The sequence below is a fragment of the Salmo salar genome, unplaced genomic scaffold, assembly GCF_905237065.1.
Source record: "Salmo salar unplaced genomic scaffold, Ssal_v3.1, whole genome shotgun sequence".
Taxonomy (NCBI): domain Eukaryota; kingdom Metazoa; phylum Chordata; class Actinopteri; order Salmoniformes; family Salmonidae; genus Salmo; species Salmo salar.
In genome coordinates, this window is record NW_025547624.1 from 309,383 (window position 1) to 327,470 (window position 18,088).

General features: G+C 47.1%; 1 protein-coding gene and 1 long non-coding RNA gene across 2 annotated transcripts; both read right to left on the reverse strand.

Moving 5' to 3' along the window:
* Positions 1-1,895: 1,895 nt before the first annotated feature.
* On the reverse strand, positions 1,896-2,795 carry LOC106594872 (uncharacterized). The gene is made up of 2 exons (XR_006762965.1): positions 2,639-2,795; positions 1,896-2,488 (listed from the first exon to the last, which is right to left on the reverse strand). It is a non-coding gene; the product is annotated as an uncharacterized lncRNA (long non-coding RNA).
* A 6,801-nt stretch (positions 2,796-9,596) lies between these two features.
* On the reverse strand, positions 9,597-11,975 carry LOC123732106 (RNA-binding protein 25). Its single transcript, XM_045711455.1, has 2 exons — positions 11,830-11,975; positions 9,597-11,164 (listed from the first exon to the last, which is right to left on the reverse strand). Exons 1-2 carry the CDS (start codon positions 11,893-11,895, stop codon positions 10,400-10,402), a joined length of 831 nt encoding a protein of 276 aa, XP_045567411.1. The 5' UTR covers positions 11,896-11,975; the 3' UTR covers positions 9,597-10,399.
* Between the last annotated feature and the right edge of the window lie 6,113 nt (positions 11,976-18,088).

The window sequence follows — 18,088 nt, forward strand, 5'->3', positions numbered from 1 at the left end:
TAAGTTTGGTAGGTGTGGTAATGAAATATACAGTAGGAACATGGTGATGGTAGGTGTGGTAGTTGTGGTTTGTAGGTTTGGTGATGGTAGGTTTGGTCGATGTGTTGATGGTAGTTGTGGTAGGTCGGTGTGGTAGTTGTGGTAGGTAGGTGTGGTAGTTGTGGTAGATAGGGGTGGTAGTTGTGGTATGTAGGTGTGGTAGTTGTGGTAGGTAGGTTTGGTGATGGTTGGTTTTGTAGTTGTGGTGGGTGTGGTAGGTGTGGTGATGGTAGGTGTGGTAGTTGTGGTAGGTCGGTTGTGGTAGGTGTGGTGATGGTAGATGTGGTAGTTGTGGTAGGTAGGTTGGTGTAGTAGTTGTGATAGGTAGGTGTGGTAGTTGTGGTAGTTGTGATAGGTAGGTGTGGTAGTTGTGGTAGATAGGGGTGGTAGTTGTGGTATGTAGGTGTGGTAGTTGTGGTAGATAGGGGTGGTAGTTGTGGTACATAGGTGTGGTAGTTGTGGTAGGTGTGGTGATTAGGCTTGGGCTGTATCCAGATTTTCATATTGTCATACCGTCCTTCTCTCATACCAGGATTTGAAGTACTACCAGCATAGCACATGAGGGGATGCTAAAAACACAAGAAAAGCCTATGGGCATCTATTTCCAGAATCCTAACAAATTAGCACAAACTGTTAGCAAATTCACATAGACGCTGTTAGCTAAATGCTAACAACTGAAAACGAACAAACTAATTGCAAAGCAGTGGAGGCTTCTGAGGGGAGGACAGCTCATAATAATTTCTGGAATGAAGTCAATTGAGTGGTATCAAACACATGGAAACCACATCTTTGATGGGTTGATACCACTCCATTGACTCCATTCCAACCATTATTATGAGCTGTCGTCTCCTCAGCAGCTTCCACTGTTGCAAAGAAAGGCAAATCCAGCTCATAAAGTTATGTCAGGGATAATCAACGAGGGGACTATGTGTTCTATGGTAAATAATGAACACTGTGGAACTGACCTTCCATGGATTTGCATTATTTTCCAGAGAACCATAAAGCCCTGAGTTGATTATCCCTTTTTATACCATGGCTATAATTTAACACATTTGCTGGTAGAAATGTGTTCATTTGCCGGTGGAAATGAGTTCAACATCCACTGAAGTAGCTAGCAAGTTTACTAGATAGCTACAATAGTTGCCTTGGTAACCAAACAAACATACTTGCTAGTTTAGATAACCAAACCATCAGTCCTAGCTTGCTATTCTAAAAACCTAATTCAACAATACCAATACTGTTTTCAATTTGACTTCATTTGTTATGTCCAAAAGTCCAAACATAATTGCAGTTGATTGAAGGCATGACGTCCCTGAACCAATAACAGTTGGTTGTATTCATGAAAGTCTTATGGGGTGGAAGATATTGATGTTTTTTTAAAGTATTTTTTATTTTAAGTGATTTATTTTACATTTTGTAGATTTTATAGAAGTAAAAAAAAGGTGACTAATTGTATTGGAGAGAAGAGGTCTCTTTACAGTGTCAAATTTATTTGAGATCTCTATGCCATGTAGTTGAGAAGGAATTGATATTTTTCATTTACAGGCAATTGTTTGCGTTGCAGTTTTAAGACGGTTCCTTAACCCTCTGAGCAGAGGATAGCACATTTTTAGCTACATTTCACCTCCAAAAAGTAAATAGGTTCTACATAAAGCTGTCCCAACTATTTGTGGGCACCGTTTGTCACCGTTATAGTGCAATTTATGTGTATAGAGGACTCCTCTCTAATATAACATGTCACACATTGTGTCAGACTGATGGAATGTTAGGTGTCTCATTGAAAGTCTAACATCTACCATGACTACTGGATGTTTCAATTCTAATAAATAACAACAATCCACACCGTAACAACAATATTGCTTTTTTAATAACTGCTTTTATTAAAGCGTACAACTTTGCTAACGAAAATGACATCAACAAACATCACTGGCCTGACTTGAGCAGCTCTGCCCGGGGATGGAGCCAGCAACTTAGCTGCAACCGGTCCGGTCCAGGCTACCTGCAGACCTCCTCCCAGACCTCCTTTTCAGCACCTCCCCTTAACAGGTGAGGTGGTGGAAATGATCAGAGTTGCATTCAACTTGAATAAAGATGAGAAACTCTGGTCTGTGGAGCCACTGGTCTAAGGGGAGGACTTCTGTTTAAACCATGTCCATTTGGGGATATTTTCTAGGACAGTAGAGGTGGTGAGCAGAGATGAATTCAACTTGGATAAAGATGAGAATCTCTGCTCTGGGGAGGAGAGTCACTGACCTTAGATGGTTTGTTGCCTTGATAAAGAGGATACTTTCTGGCTTGAGGAGAATATCATGTTTTGTGGAGGAAATGTGGCTTGATGACTTAAAGAGGAGGAGGAATTATTGGGCGACACTTTTAATTACCAATGTAACCTCAGTGGAACTGTGGCTTCATCGAGTTCCAGCTCTAGGCAGACAGCACGTCAGGAATGCTGTAAGACATCACAGAGACAGGTAAGTATCTATATATTTACATGTGTGTTGCATGTACACTAAACCCTCACATTTGGATAATGTCACTTTTAAAGTGACAACATATATATAAACAGTGTAACATGAATACATGTTTAAACATTATTTACCTCATCTTAATTCTCTTCCAGATGCCTGGCCTTTTCTTGTTCTTGGAGGTTGGCTCTGATGTTTCAGCCTCTCCTGGAGCTTCTAGCTGTTGGCTCTCTGGCTCCCCCTGTTGGTTCTCTGAACTCCCCTCCTGGCTCTCTGGCTCCCCCTGTTGGTTCTCTGGCTCCCCCTGTTGGTTCTCTGGCACCCCCTGTTGGTTCTCTGGCTCCCCCTGTTGGTTCTCTGAACTCCCCTCCTGGTTCTCTGGCACCCCCTGTTGGTTCTCTGAACTCCCCTCCTGGCTCTCTGGCACCCCCTGTTGGTTCTCTGAACTCCCCTCCTGGCTCTCTGGCACCCCCTGTTGGTTCTCTGGCCACTCCTGCTGGTTCTCCGAACTCCCCTCCTGGTTCTCTGGCACCCCCTGTTGGTTCTCTGGCACCCCCTGTTGGTTCTCTGAACTCCCCTCCTGGTTCTCTGGCACCCCCTGTTGGTTCTCTGAACTCCCCTCCTGGCTCTCTGGCACCCCCTGTTGGTTCTCTGAACTCCCCTCCTGGCTCTCTGGCACCCCCTGTTGGTTCTCTGAACTCCCCTCCTGGCTCTCTGGCACCCCCTGTTGGTTCTCTGAACTCCCCTCCTGGCTCTCTGGCACCCCCCTGTTGGTTCTCTGGCCACTCCTGCTGGTTCTCCGAACTCCCCTCCTGGTTCTCTGGCACCCCCTGTTGGTTCTCTGGCACCCCCTGTTGGTTCTCTGAACTCCCCTCCTGGTTCTCTGGCACCCCCTGTTGGTTCTCTGAACTCCCCTCCTGGCTCTCTGGCACCCCCTGTTGGTTCTCTGAACTCCCCTCCTGGCTCTCTGGCACCCCCTGTTGGTTCTCTGGCCACTCCTGCTGGTTCTCCGAACTCCCCTCCTGGTTCTCTGGCACCCCCTGTTGGTTCTCTGGCCACTCCTGCTGGTTCTCTGAACTCCCCTCCTGGCTCTCTGGCACCCCCTGTTGGTTCTCTGGCCACTCCTGCTGGTTCTCTGAACTCCCCTCCTGGCTCTCTGGCACCCCCCTGTTGGTTCTCTGGCCACTCCTGCTGGTTCTCTGAACTCCCCTCCTGGCTCTCTGGCACCCCCTGTTGGTTCTCTGGCCACTCCTGCTGGTTCTCTGAACTCGCCTCCTGGCTCTCTGGCACCCCCTGTTGGTTCTCTGGCCACTCCTGCTGGTTCTCTGAACTCGCCTCCTGGCTCTCTGGCACCCCCTGTTGGTTCTCTGGCCACTCCTGCTGGTTCTCTGAACTCCCCTCCTGGCTCTCTGGCACCCCCTGTTGGTTCTCTGGCCACTCCTGCTGGTTCTCCGAACTCCCCTCCTGGCTCTCTGGCACCCCCTGTTGGTTCTCTGGCCACTCCTGCTGGTTCTCTGAACTCCCCTCCTGGCTCTCTGGCACCCCCTGTTGGTTCTCTGAACTCCCCTCCTGGCTCTCTGGCACCCCCTGCTGGTTCTCTGGCCACTCCTGCTGGTTCTCCGAACTCCCCTCCTGGTTCTCTGCCCATGCCTGCTGCCTCCTTGGCCCCTCCTGCTGGCCATCTCCAGATCCAACAGGCTCTTGGCTTACTTGTTGGCCTGTGGCCCATCCCGGCAATGCCTGACCGTGGTTGGAATCGTGGCTGTGTTGGGTGGTTAGACACCGGGTGTTGATTTGAGCATCAGCCTCCAGATTCATCTGCTCCAGGTACTTTTCCATCATCCTCTCCCTCTCCTCCTTCAGATTCTGATGAGTCCTTTTTTTAAGCAGGGACTGCTCTCTCCACTGCTTATTGAAATCCTCCAACTTCTTCCTTCTCTCCTCATCCTTCAGCAGCTCCTTCCTCTTCTCCCTCTCTCTCTCTGCCCGGGTCATGGTGGATATTACCCTTGGGTGTCCAGGGAAGGCTGGGAGGGGAGAAGAAGTAGAGTTCACATTCAACTTAGTGGATCTGGTATCAACTTAAATGTAATGGACACAGGGAATTAAGAATAGAAAACCCAGTTGGAGCTCAATGATTCTTTAATCTTTTCAATTGAGCAAGGCATGGAATTTGTCAATAAAGTGCAATAATTCCCATCCCGAATTGACCTGACCCTAAGTTGAACATGAGCCCCAAATGGCACCTATTCCTTGTATAGAGCCAGGGCCTATGTGATAGCTTAGGGCTCCATGGCAACTAGGGGACCCCCGACCCCCCCAAAACCCTTTTTTGTGTGTGTTTTTTAGGAACTCTTTCTGGGTCTCTACTTAGTCTTGAGAGTTAGACTAGTAGATGACATTAGGTATCATTTAAAAACGTGGTTGTTACATCAGCAGTATTTTTCTTGTTATGTCAGTCAGTCACTCAATTAGCCATGTCAGCTAACATATTCTTTGGACAGAAGTTTTATATTGAAACAATGATGCAACATGATGACTGGTGTGGAACTTATGTGTGTAGAGGAGACTAAAGAGGATGATGTCATAAGCAGAGGTAAAACAGGTCTTACCTATGTGGACGATCTTATAGCCCTCCTCAGCCTCTCTCTGATACGTTCTCTCCATCTTTTTGAGGTTCCTCTTCTCCCACTTCTTATTCACCCAGTCCACAGCTCTCCTTCGGATACTTTTATCAGGTGGGAGAATGTCCTCCTTGTCATCTTCCTCCTCCTCCTCCTCTTCACTGTTCTCTATCTCACCCATCTTGTAATTCCCAGGGATCTCTCTTCTTTCCTCTTCTGACATCTCCTCTCTTATGTTTGCCTTTATGATGATCTCTCTCTCTGATTAAAGCTAAATGGCTCTTCAATGGCTCTCTGCCTCTCCTCCTCTCTCTTTCTCTCCTCCTCTCTCTTTTCCTCTCTCTGCCTCTCCTCCTCTCTCTTTTCCTCTCTCTGCCTCTCCTCCTCTCTCTTTTCCTCTCTCTGCCTCTCCTCCTCTCTCTTTTCCTCTCTCTGCCTCTCCTCCTCTCTCTTTTCCTCTCTCTGCCTCTCCTCCTCTCTCTTTTCCTCTCTCTGCCTCTCCTCCTCTCTCTTTTCCTCTCTCTTTCTCTCCTCCTCTCTCTTTTCCTCTCTCTGCCTCTCCTCCTCTCTCTTTTCCTCTCTCTGCCTCTCCTCCTCTCTCTTTTCCTCTCTCTGCCTCTCCTCCTCTCTCTTTTCCTCTCTCTGCCTCTCCTCCTCTCTCTTTTCCTCTCTCTGCCTCTCCTCCTCTCTCTTTTCCTCTCTCTGCCTCTCCTCCTCTCTCTTTTCCTCTCTCTGCCTCTCCTCCTCTCTCTTTTCCTCTCTCTGCCTCTCCTCCTCTCTCTTTTCCTCTCTCTTTCTCTCCTCCTCTCTCTTTTCCTCTCTCTGCCTCTCCTCCTCTCTCTTTTCCTCTCTCTGCCTCTCCTCCTCTCTCTCCTCCTCTCTCTGCCTCTCCTCCTCTCTCTTTTCCTCTCTCTGCCTCTCCTCCTCTCTCTTTTCCTCTCTCTGCCTCTCCTCCTCTCTCTTTTCCTCTCTCTGCCTCTCCTCCTCTCTCTTTTCCTCTCTCTGCCTCTCCTCCTCTCTCTTTTCCTCTCTGCCTCTCCTCCTCTCTCTTTTCCTCTCTCTGCCTCTCCTCCTCTCTCTTTTCCTCTCTCTGCCTCTCCTCCTCTCTCTTTTCCTCTCTCTTTCTCTCCTCCTCTCTCTTTTCCTCTCTCTGCCTCTCCTCCTCTCTCTTTTCCTCTCTCTGCCTCTCCTCCTCTCTCTTTTCCTCTCTCTGCCTCTCCTCCTCTCTCTTTTCCTCTCTCTGCCTCTCCTCCTCTCTCTTTTCCTCTCTCTGCCTCTCCTCCTCTCTCTTTTCCTCTCTCTGCCTCTCCTCCTCTCTCTTTTCCTCTCTCTGCCTCTCCTCCTCTCTCTTTTCCTCTCTCTGCCTCTCCTCCTCTCTCTTTTCCTCTCTCTGCCTCTCCTCCTCTCTCTTTTCCTCTCTCTGCCTCTCCTCCTCTCTCTTTTCCTCTCTCTGCCTCTCCTCCTCTCTCTTTTCCTCTCTCTGCCTCTCCTCCTCTCTCTTTTCCTCTCTCTGCCTCTCCTCCTCTCTCTTTTCCTCTCTCTGCCTCTCCTCCTCTCTCTTTTCCTCTCTCTGCCTCTCCTCCTCTCTCTTTTCCTCTCTCTGCCTCTCCTCCTCTCTCTTTTCCTCTCTCTGCCTCTCCTCCTCTCTCTTTTCCTCTCTCTGCCTCTCCTCCTCTCTCTTTTCCTCTCTCTGCCTCTCCTCCTCTCTCTTTTCCTCTCTCTGCCTCTCCTCCTCTCTCTTTCCCTCTCTCTGCCTCTCCTCCTCTCTCTTTTCCTCTCTCTGCCTCTCCTCCTCTCTCTTTTACTCTCTCTTTCTCTCCTCCTCTCTCTTTTCCTCTCTCTGCCTCTCCTCCTCTCTCTTTTCCTCTCTCTGCCTCTCCTCCTCTCTCTTTTCCTCTCTCTGCCTCTCCTCCTCTCTCTTTTCCTCTCTCTGCCTCTCCTCCTCTCTCTTTCCCTCTCTCTGCCTCTCCTCCTCTCTCTTTTCCTCTCTCTGCCTCTCCTCCTCTCTCTTTTCCTCTCTCTGCCTCTCCTCCTCTCTCTTTTCCTCTCTCTTTCTCTCCTCCTCTCTCTTTTCCTCTCTCTGCCTCTCCTCCTCTCTCTTTTCCTCTCTCTGCCTCTCCTCCTCTCTCTTTTCCTCTCTCTGCCTCTCCTCCTCTCTCTTTTCCTCTCTCTGCCTCTCCTCCTCTCTCTTTTCCTCTCTCTGCCTCTCCTCCTCTCTCTTTTCCTCTCTCTGCCTCTCCTCCTCTCTCTTTTCCTCTCTCTGCCTCTCCTCCTCTCTCTTTTCCTCTCTCTGCCTCTCCTCCTCTCTCTTTTCCTCTCTCTGCCTCTCCTCCTCTCTCTTTTCCTCTCTCTGCCTCTCCTCCTCTCTCTTTTCCTCTCTCTGCCTCTCCTCCTCTCTCTTTTCCTCTCTCTGCCTCTCCTCCTCTCTCTTTTCCTCTCTCTGCCTCTCCTCCTCTCTCTTTTCCTCTCTCTGCCTCTCCTCCTCTCTCTTTTCCTCTCTCTGCCTCTCCTCCTCTCTCTTTTCCTCTCTCTGCCTCTCCTCCTCTCTCTTTTCCTCTCTCTGCCTCTCCTCCTCTCTCTTTTCCTCTCTCTGCCTCTCCTCCTCTCTCTTTTCCTCTCTCTGCCTCTCCTCCTCTCTCTTTTCCTCTCTCTGCCTCTCCTCCTCTCTCTTTTCCTCTCTCTTTCTCTCCTCCTCTCTCTGCCTCTCCTCCTCTCTCTGCCTCTCCTCCTCTCTCTTTTCCTCTCTCTGCCTCTCCTCCTCTCTCTTTTCCTCTCTCTGCCTCTCCTCCTCTCTCTTTTCCTCTCTCTGCCTCTCCTCCTCTCTCTTTTCCTCTCTCTGCCTCTCCTCCTCTCTCTTTTCCTCTCTCTGCCTCTCCTCCTCTCTCTTTTCCTCTCTCTGCCTCTCCTCCTCTCTCTTTTCCTCTCTCTGCCTCTCCTCCTCTCTCTTTTCCTCTCTCTGCCTCTCCTCCTCTCTCTTTTCCTCTCTCTGCCTCTCCTCCTCTCTCTTTTCCTCTCTCTTTCTCTCCTCCTCTCTCTTTTCCTCTCTCTGCCTCTCCTCCTCTCTCTTTTCCTCTCTCTGCCTCTCCTCCTCTCTCTTTTCCTCTCTCTGCCTCTCCTCCTCTCTCTTTTCCTCTCTCTGCCTCTCCTCCTCTCTCTTTTCCTCTCTCTGCCTCTCCTCCTCTCTCTTTTCCTCTCTCTGCCTCTCCTCCTCTCTCTTTTCCTCTCTCTGCCTCTCCTCCTCTCTCTTTTCCTCTCTCTGCCTCTCCTCCTCTCTCTTTTCCTCTCTCTGCCTCTCCTCCTCTCTCTTTTCCTCTCTCTGCCTCTCCTCCTCTCTCTTTTCCTCTCTCTGCCTCTCCTCCTCTCTCTTTTCCTCTCTCTGCCTCTCCTCCTCTCTCTTTTCCTCTCTCTGCCTCTCCTCCTCTCTCTTTTCCTCTCTCTGCCTCTCCTCCTCTCTCTTTACCTCTCTCTGCCTCTCCTCCTCTCTCTTTACCTCTCTCTGCCTCTCCTCCTCTCTCTTTTCCTCTCTCTGCCTCTCCTCCTCTCTCTTTTCCTCTCTCTGCCTCTCCTCCTCTCTCTTTTCCTCTCTCTGCCTCTCCTCCTCTCTCTTTTCCTCTCTCTGCCTCTCCTCCTCTCTCTTTTCCTCTCTCTGCCTCTCCTCCTCTCTCTTTTCCTCTCTCTGCCTCTCCTCCTCTCTCTTTTCCTCTCTCTGCCTCTCCTCCTCTCTCTTTTCCTCTCTCTGCCTCTCCTCCTCTCTCTTTTCCTCTCTCTGCCTCTCCTCCTCTCTCTTTTCCTCTCTCTGCCTCTCCTCCTCTCTCTTTTCCTCTCTCTGCCTCTCCTCCTCTCTCTTTTCCTCTCTCTGCCTCTCCTCCTCTCTCTTTTCCTCTCTCTGCCTCTCCTCCTCTCTCTTTTCCTCTCTCTGCCTCTCCTCCTCTCTCTTTTCCTCTCTCTGCCTCTCCTCCTCTCTCTTTTCCTCTCTCTGCCTCTCCTCCTCTCTCTTTTCCTCTCTCTGCCTCTCCTCCTCTCTCTTTTCCTCTCTCTGCCTCTCCTCCTCTCTCTTTTCCTCTCTCTGCCTCTCCTCCTCTCTCTTTTCCTCTCTCTTTCTCTCCTCCTCTCTCTTTTCCTCTCTCTGCCTCTCCTCCTCTCTCTTTTCCTCTCTCTGCCTCTCCTCCTCTCTCTTTTCCTCTCTCTGCCTCTCCTCCTCTCTCTTTTCCTCTCTCTGCCTCTCCTCCTCTTTCTTTTCCTCTCTCTGCCTCTCCTCCTCTCTCTTTTCCTCTCTCTGCCTCTCCTCCTCTCTCTTTTCCTCTCTCTGCCTCTCCTCCTCTCTCTTTTCCTCTCTCTGCCTCTCCTCCTCTCTCTTTTCCTCTCTCTGCCTCTCCTCCTCTCTCTTTTCCTCTCTCTGCCTCTCCTCCTCTCTCTTTTCCTCTCTCTGCCTCTCCTCCTCTCTCTTTTCCTCTCTCTGCCTCTCCTCCTCTCTCTTTTCCTCTCTCTGCCTCTCCTCCTCTCTTAGTCTGAACATGTCTTTCTGTCTGGCAATTCCAATCTGTTGTTTTTTATCCTGCTCCTCTTGTTGTCTTGCCCTCTCCTGTTTTCTTTCCATCTCCAGCCGTCTTTCCTCCTTGTCCCTCCTGATTTGTTGTCCTCTTTCTATGTGTTCTCGTTCCCCCTTCAACACTTCTAACCTCCTCTCTTTACGTCTATTGAAGACTTCCCGTGCTTTAGCTTTAACATGAACTACTACATCTTTCTTCATGCTTACTTCCTTTCCTCTATCTTCTCTTTCCATGTAGTCTTCCTCTGCTTTCTTATAATAATCACTTCCTGCTTTTCTTCCATCTCTCTCTCCTGTTCTATCTCCAGTTCATTCTGCCCCTCATTTGTTCTTCCTGCTTCCTCCCTCTCTCTCATAATCATATTTTCTTTCTCCATCTCTTTCTGTTGCTGATCTTTTAATTCCATCTCTCCCTGATTCTCATTGTCTTTCTCCCTTTCTTTCTCTTTCTCCATTTGTTTCTGTCTCTCCTCTTGTTGTTGTCGTCTGTGTATCTCTTCTATCTTTCTCTGTATCTTCTTCTTCTCTCTTCCCTCCTTCTCCATGTCAATTTGCTTCTGTTTCCATATATCTTCTTCTTCTTGATCTCTCTCAAACTTTCTCTTTCTCTCCTCTTGTTGTTGTCGTCTCTCTTTCTCTCCCATCTCTCTTTCTCCCTCTCTCTTTCTTCCTCTTCCATCTCTATTTGCTTCTGTTTACATCTTTCTTCTTCATTCACTCTTTCAATCTCTCTCTGTCTCTCTTGTTTGCTTTCCATATTTTTTTGTCTCTTTTTTGTCTGTTTCCATATTTTCTAATTCTAGCAGCTGTACCTTGATTTTCTTGAAGACTTCCTCCAATTCAGACGTCTTTTTGTCATTGATGAGGGCTGTCTCCATCTCCATCTCTCTCTCCACTCTATTTTTCATCTCCTCTTCACTTCGTCTCCAATCATTTTCTCTCTCTCTGTCTCTATCAAATGTTCTCTCTGGTTCAGTCTCGTCTTTCAATCTAATCTCTTCTTTCATTCTCACAACCTCTCTGTCTAACACTAGCACATTTTGGTTAACCTGTTTCACTCTCTCATTCTGTCTTCTATATGCTTCTTTCGCTCTTTCAAATTTGATTTTGTATTGAATCTCTTTTGTTGTCATATCTTCTTTCAGTCTCTCAACCTCTCTCTCTAACTCTTTTACCTTTCCGTTAACCAGTTTGACTTTCTCATTCTCTGCAATACACATGTCTCTTTCTCTTTCAAGTATGATTTCCTTTTCCATCTCTTTCAATGTCTCAATCTCTCGTTCTAACGCTTTTATCGTTTCTTCTGCCTGTTTCACTTTCTTCTTCATTTCTTGTCTTTCCAATTCTGCTTTTCTCTCCCTTTCCATCTCCCTTTCTCTCTCTCTTTCCCTCTCTCTTTCTGTCTCAATAGGTTTGTTGTTCCAGGCCAGTCTTGGTCGCTGATCCTCCATGACTTTCTGCCATAGCCTCAATCTCTCTATCTCTTGCTTCATTTTAAAAGGTGAAATTAGTGATAATCTATGACCAAGACATACTTTCAAAGGATTTGCAGAGAATGATACATAGAAATACAACCTAGACCTAGGTAATTGAATCAAACACTGGACAACATCAATAGCAGGGTTATTTTGATCAATTCATCTGGACAATTCATTGTCAATTAATGTATTGACATGTTTGAAAGAATTATGAGACATTTTATGGACAAATACAAACACACAACTAGCTTGCCCATTCAGTTAGGGGGTTTGAGAAATTCCTGTTGCAATTTGTGTGATGTTATAACAATGTTGCCTCTGATGTTTATGCTTGTAGAAATTACTCCTACAAATGATGTTTCACTAATGCAATTATTTACAACCTGCACACATACAGTTATCAACAACAACAACAGTAATGATGTTAATAAGGAAGTGGATATTCAACCGGCAGAAGAAAGGCATAGGGGTTGAGATAAATGAAGGTTAGGTTCAGGACCTAGGGTTGGGTTAAGGTAAAGGTTAGGTATAGTTTCAGTGAGGTCAAGGTAAGGGTTAACGTTAAGGAAAGGCATAAAGGTTAACATTGGGTTAGTGTACCGCTGTCCACCATCATTCAATTTCAGCTGGGTGAATATACACGGCCATTTAATAATAACAATGACATGTCTTACGTGGGCCAGTTGTAGATCCACCATCAGTAGCTCCAGCAGATGTTTGACTCTCTTGATCTCCTGCATTTTTCTCTGGTTCTCCTTCGCTTCTGTGACTCTCTCTGCCTCCCTCTGTCTCTCTGCTTCTCTCTGTCTCTCTGCTTCTCTCTGTCTCTCTGCCTCCCTCTGTCTCTCTGCTTCTCTCTGGCTCTCTGCTTCTCTCTGTCTCTCTGCTTCTCTCTGTCTCTCTGCTTCCCTCTGTCTCTCTGCCTCCCCCTGTCTCTCTGCTTCTCTCTGTCTCTCTGCTTCTCTCTGTCTCTCTGCTTCTCTCTGTCTCTCTGCTTCTCTCTGTCTCTCTGCTTCTCTCTGTCTCTCTGCTTCTCTCTGTCTCTCTGCTTCCCTCTGTCTCTCTGCCTCCCCCTGTCTCTCTGCTTCTCTCTGTCTCTCTGCTTCTCTCTGTCTCTCTGCTTCTCTCTGTCTCTCTGCTTCTCTCTGTCTCTCTGCTTCTCTCTGTCTCTCTGCCTCCCTCTGTCTCTCTGCTTCTCTCTGTCTCTCTGCTTCTCTCTGTCTCTCTGCTTCCCTCTGTCTCTCTGCCTCCCTCTGTCTCTCTGCTTCTCTCTGTCTCTCTGCTTCTCTCTGTCTCTCTGCCTCCATCTGTCTCTCTGCTTCTCTCTGTCTCTCTGCTTCTCTCTGTCTCTCTGCCTCCATCTGTCTCTCTGCTTCTCTCTGTCTCTCTGCCTCCCTCTGTCTCTCTGCTTCTCTCTGTCTCTCTGCTTCTCTCTGTCTCTCTGCTTCCCTCTGTCTCTCTGCCTCCCTCTGTCTCTCTGCTTCTCTCTGTCTCTCTGCTTCTCTCTGTCTCTCTGCTTCTCTCTGTCTCTCTGCCTCCATCTGTCTCTCTGCTTCTCTCTGTCTCTCTGCCTCCCTCTGTCTCTCTGCTTCTCTCTGTCTCTCTGCTTCTCTCTGTCTCTCTGCCTCCCTCTGTCTCTCTGCTTCTCTCTGTCTCTCTGCCTCTCTCTGTCTCTCTGCTTCTCTTTGTCTCTCTGCCTCCCTCTGTCTCTCTGCTTCTCTCTGTCTCTCTGCTTCTCTCTGGCTCTCTGCCTCCCTCTGTCTCTCTGCTTCTCTCTGGCTCTCTGCCTCCCTCTGGCTCTCTGCCTCCCTCTGTCTCTCTGCCTCCCTCTGGCTCTCTGCCTCCCTCTGTCTCTCTGCTTCTCTCTGTCTCTCTGCTTCTCTCTGTCTCTCTGCCTCCCTCTGTCTCTCTGCCTCTCTCAGGCTCTCTGACTCCCTCAGTCTCAGGATTTCAACCTTCCACTCATTCATTAGATCCCTTTCTACTCTTCTTCTCCTCCTTTCCTCTTTTAAAAGGGATCTGAGATGGTCTGTCTCAGACTGTAGATGTTCAATGATCTTGTCCTTCTCCATTCCACCATTCCTCTTCTTCTTTTCCTCCTCCCAGAGGCAGACTTGAAGTCTGTCCATCTCCTTCTTCTGATTTCGGATCGTTCGATCCTTCCCCCTCAACTCAAGCATGTGGGCTTCCTTCTTTGTACAGGTCTTCTTCTCTTCTCTCAGGAACTGAACCTCCATCTCTGCCTGCTTGTAGCTGGGAGCAAAGGAATGTCAACACATTATTTAGGAAGTGAACTCAGACAATTTATTACAGCGTTAAAATAATAATTAAACCTCTGCTCAATTAAACTGTCTTTAATAACACAACTCACACAACTGTGACTTACAGTACGTGAATGTAATGAGTTGACTGTCCATGATGGCCAGAGGTGGGTAATGTGTAGCTCTGGTCCAGGGCGTTACGTACAGCTTGCAGACACTGAGCCTTCCTTCAGCAAGCCGCACATAATGCCCTGGACCAGAGCTAGGTTATGTGATGAATGACTTACAGACTGTTCCACATGATAGGAGGGGGTAAGAAGACAGTCCCAGTAGGAGACGGAGATCGTCCAGAACAAGAAGAGGTGTCCATCTCCTCAGAGACTGTAGTAAAGGTCTACAAGTTTTATTTCTGGAAAATAAAGAGATGCCTTCGTTCAGCAACAATGTGTGTTTCTATGTTTCTGTCACTAGATGGAGCCATTGTACACAACATTTACTCACCAGGTCAGTGAATTCAGAAATAGTCTACACACTACAGTACTCAAGCTCTAGCCTACAACCCATCATGCATCAGCACAAGTAATATAATAATACCTCATCACAACTTCATAATCACAGTACACCTGGATTGTGTTCACAAAGTGTTTCAGGGTAGGAGTGCTGATCTTGGATCAGATCCCCCCCTGTTCATCAAAACGTATTCAGTTTGATTTAAAAGACTAAAGTGATTATTGATCAGCACTCCTTCTATGAGACTTTGTGAATATGAGCCTGTGTGAAAGAACCTTTCTGGCATATGCTGGCTAGACAGTACACAGACAGACAGATAGTCCGACAGACAGACAGATAAGTCAGCAAGACAGACAGACAGAAGAGTAGACATAGATGGACTGATTGATAGCAACAGAAAAAAACAAAGATATAATTGTATTTTATAATGTCAGAAATAAAAAATATTTCAAATACATTAACGTTCACCTTCACATGTGTTATCTTACCATGACAGAATTATAGGCTAAGTAGGCTAGCGGTTGGTTAATGTATTGTAAACTTGTGTAAATATTTGACTCACCTCAAATCACACGTGTCAAAGCGCAGTTTTAGTGTGGAACCGAATAATATCTTTGGCATTAACTTTCTCTGGTCTGGAGCTGTATTGTTGCGTCATTTGAAACGCTTGAGCGTCATAATCGGTTCACTGCGCCTGCTTGATTGACAGCTAGAGGTTCTCCTGCGCATCAGTGTCCAAAAGTCGATATTGTTGAGCTGCTCATAATTGATAAAGACATTTATAACCATTTTCACTTGACTTTTATTTCGTGTATTTTTGCCTAAGGTTATTTGGTAGTCTATGTTGTGTGATTTCTCTTTGTATGGACCTAAAGTTCAATGAAATACAAACAGCAACCATAGCCTACAAACATTTCCCACACAAATACAAATGTGGGTGTTTAGTGAGTACACAAAATAATAACAGGACAGCCATAACTGTACAAACAAACATACAATCACAACTCTTGGGCACCAAATATTCAATGTAAAAGCCAAAAGGTAGGCTAACATGAAGTCCGATTCTGAAATGCGCGTCAACAATTGAAGAACTCGTTTTTAAGCATGAAATAAATCCTCGTGGACCAGATTGACCCGCTCTCCCCACTATGTATTGTTTCTGCAGTGAGGATTCACCCCCTTTAGACAATGATGTTGTAATTTATCTGCAGAAAAACGTTGATCTGAGCTCAACAAGCAGTAGTAGCAGTATGCAAATCAGAGAGCCAGATGAATGGATCTTTCACCGATGCATTTCGGTTCCCGACGTTCAACAAAAAGATCCGTTCAAAAAGAGCCGTTCGTGAACGACACATCACCACACTGTAGTTCTCCACCATTGCGTATCGTGAGCTGGAGGAGCGTTCGTCCAACCTCTCATCCAAGTAAATTGCAGCGGCGCATCATCCATCCGCTGAATGTCCCAAGGGAGGGAGGATAGTTTACGATGCAACAAGCGTTTGGGGAGTACATTCATTGAAACGCAATGAGTGTTTTTAAATTGTTGAGGGACTCTTGCTCCAGGGGAAATCTCAGCAGCGATGTCTCTGCTGTGCGTCCGAGGTGGGATCGTTACCTTCTTCACTATGCTTATTATACTGTACATATCTGTCACATTAATCACATTGCACTCAGGAAAGTTGTCTGTAGGCTATTGGGGAGATGCGCATAGCCTGTTGAGTTGTCACGTTCCAGTCCAAACATGACCTGGGATGTGAGCAGGGAGCTATTCTATAACACATGTAGATGACATGTTGTCTTTATATGTAGATTATATTTTGGTTTTATATTTCATATTTGATTGATGATTAGGCCTATGACTTTTGATTCCACTTTGGCTACCTTGCACCATATTGTCCTCTCTTGCTATATCTTACACTTTATGCCCTTGTGCTGATCTTCTCTCTAAACAATAATCATGATAGTGTGAATGAGTTGAGTAAACTACACTGTTGTTATCTTCTCAGTCTGTACTGTACTGTCCCTGGAAGACCCTCCACATAGTTCACCTAGATCCAGTCCACTTTGTACCGCTGGTCAACTAATCATCCAAACCTCTGATTAGTGAATCAGGTGTGCTGGTGGTGGAATACATGATATGAACTGGTTAGGGGGAGGACAGGTTTGAGAAGGGAAAGACTAAATGGACTTTTCGGACCAACATCCCATTGACAGCCCGTCTGGCCAAAACCTGAAACCTAAAACTGACCCTAACCTTAACCTTAACCCTAACATTAACCAAACCTTTAAGCCTTAAAGGTAGTCTCATCATGGGTGTGATTCAGACTGTAGTTTCTCCCTGTGTGTCCAGTAAACCTCCTCTCATCATGGGTGTGATTCAGACTGTAGTTTCTCCCTGTGTCTCCAGTAAACCTCCTCTCATCATGGGTGTGATTCAGACTGTAGTTTCTCCCTGTGTCCAGTAAACCTCCTCTCATCATGGGTGTGATTCAGACTGTAGTTTCTCCCTGTGTCTCCAGTAAACCTCCTCTCATCATGGGTGTGATTCAGACTGTAGTTTCTCTCTGTGTCTACAGTAAACCTCCTCTCATCATGGGTGTGATTCAGACTGTAGTTTCTCCCTGTGTCTCCAGTAAACCTCCTCTCATCATGGGTGTGATTCAGCCTGTAGTTTCTCCCCTGTGTCTCCAGTAAACCTCCTCTCATCATGGGTGTGATTCAGACTGTAGTTTCTCCCTGTGTCTCCAGTAAACCTCCTCTCATCATGGGTGTGATTCAGACTGTAGTTTCTCCATGTGTGTCCAGTAAACCTCCTCTCATCATGGGTGTGATTCAGACTGTAGTTTCTCCCTGTGTGTCCAGTAAACCTCCTCTCATCATGGGTGTGATTCAGACTGTAGTTTCTCCCTGTGTCTCCAGTAAACCTCCTCTCATCATGGGTGTGATTCAGACTGTAGTTTCTCCCTGTGTCCAGTAAACCTCCTCTCATCGTGGGTGTAATTCAGACTGTAGTTTCTCCCTGTGTCCAGTAAACCTCCTCTCATCATGGGTGTGATTCAGACTGTAGTTTCTCCCTGTGTCCAGTAAACCTCCTCTCATCATGGGTGTGATTCAGACTGTAGTTTCTCCCTGTGTCCAGTAAACCTCCTCTCATCATGGGTGTGATTCAGACTGTAGTTTCTCCCTGTGTCTCCAGTAAACCTCCTCTCATCATGGGTGTGATTCAGACTGTAGTTTCTCCCTGTGTCCAGTAAACCTCCTCTCATCGTGGGTGTAATTCAGACTGTAGTTTCTCCCTGTGTCCAGTAAACCTCCTCTCATCATGGGTGTGATTCAGACTGTAGTTTCTCCCTGTGTGTCCAGTAAACCTCCTCTCATCATGGGTGTGATTCAGACTGTAGTTTCTCCCTGTGTCTCCAGTAAACCTCCTCTCATCATGGGTGTGATTCAGACTGTAGTTTCTCCCTGTGTCCAGTAAACCTCCTCTCATCATGGGTGTGATTCAGACTGTAGTTTCTCCCTGTGTCTCCAGTAAACCTCCTCTCATCATGGGTGTGATTCAGACTGTAGTTTCTCTCTGTGTCTACAGTAAACCTCCTCTCATCATGGGTGTGATTCAGACTGTAGTTTCTCCCTGTGTCTCCAGTAAACCTCCTCTCATCATGGGTGTGATTCAGCCTGTAGTTTCTCCCTGTGTCTCCAGTAAACCTCCTCTCATCATGGGTGTGATTCAGACTGTAGTTTCTCCCTGTGTCTCCAGTAAACCTCCTCTCATCATGGGTGTGATTCAGACTGTAGTTTCTCCATGTGTGTCCAGTAAACCTCCTCTCATCATGGGTGTGATTCAGACTGTAGTTTCTCCCTGTGTGTCCAGTAAACCTCCTCTCATCATGGGTGTGATTCAGACTGTAGTTTCTCCCTGTGTCTCCAGTAAACCTCCTCTCATCATGGGTGTGATTCAGACTGTAGTTTCTCCCTGTGTCCAGTAAACCTCCTCTCATCGTGGGTGTAATTCAGACTGTAGTTTCTCCCTGTGTCCAGTAAACCTCCTCTCATCATGGGTGTGATTCAGACTGTAGTTTCTCCCTGTGTCCAGTAAACCTCCTCTCATCATGGGTGTGATTCAGACTGTAGTTTCTCCCTGTGTCCAGTAAACCTCCTC

Bases quoted from the DNA above. Each gene is read 5' to 3' on its own strand.
- LOC123732106 (XM_045711455.1), bottom strand. From the start codon at position 11,895: ATGCAGGAGATCAAGAGAGTCAAACATCTGCTGGAGCTACTGATGGTG. The intron at 11,165-11,829 runs GTAAGACATGTC...TTTAAAATGAAG, and splicing joins TGGATCTACAACTGGCCCAC to CAAGAGATAGAGAGATTGAG.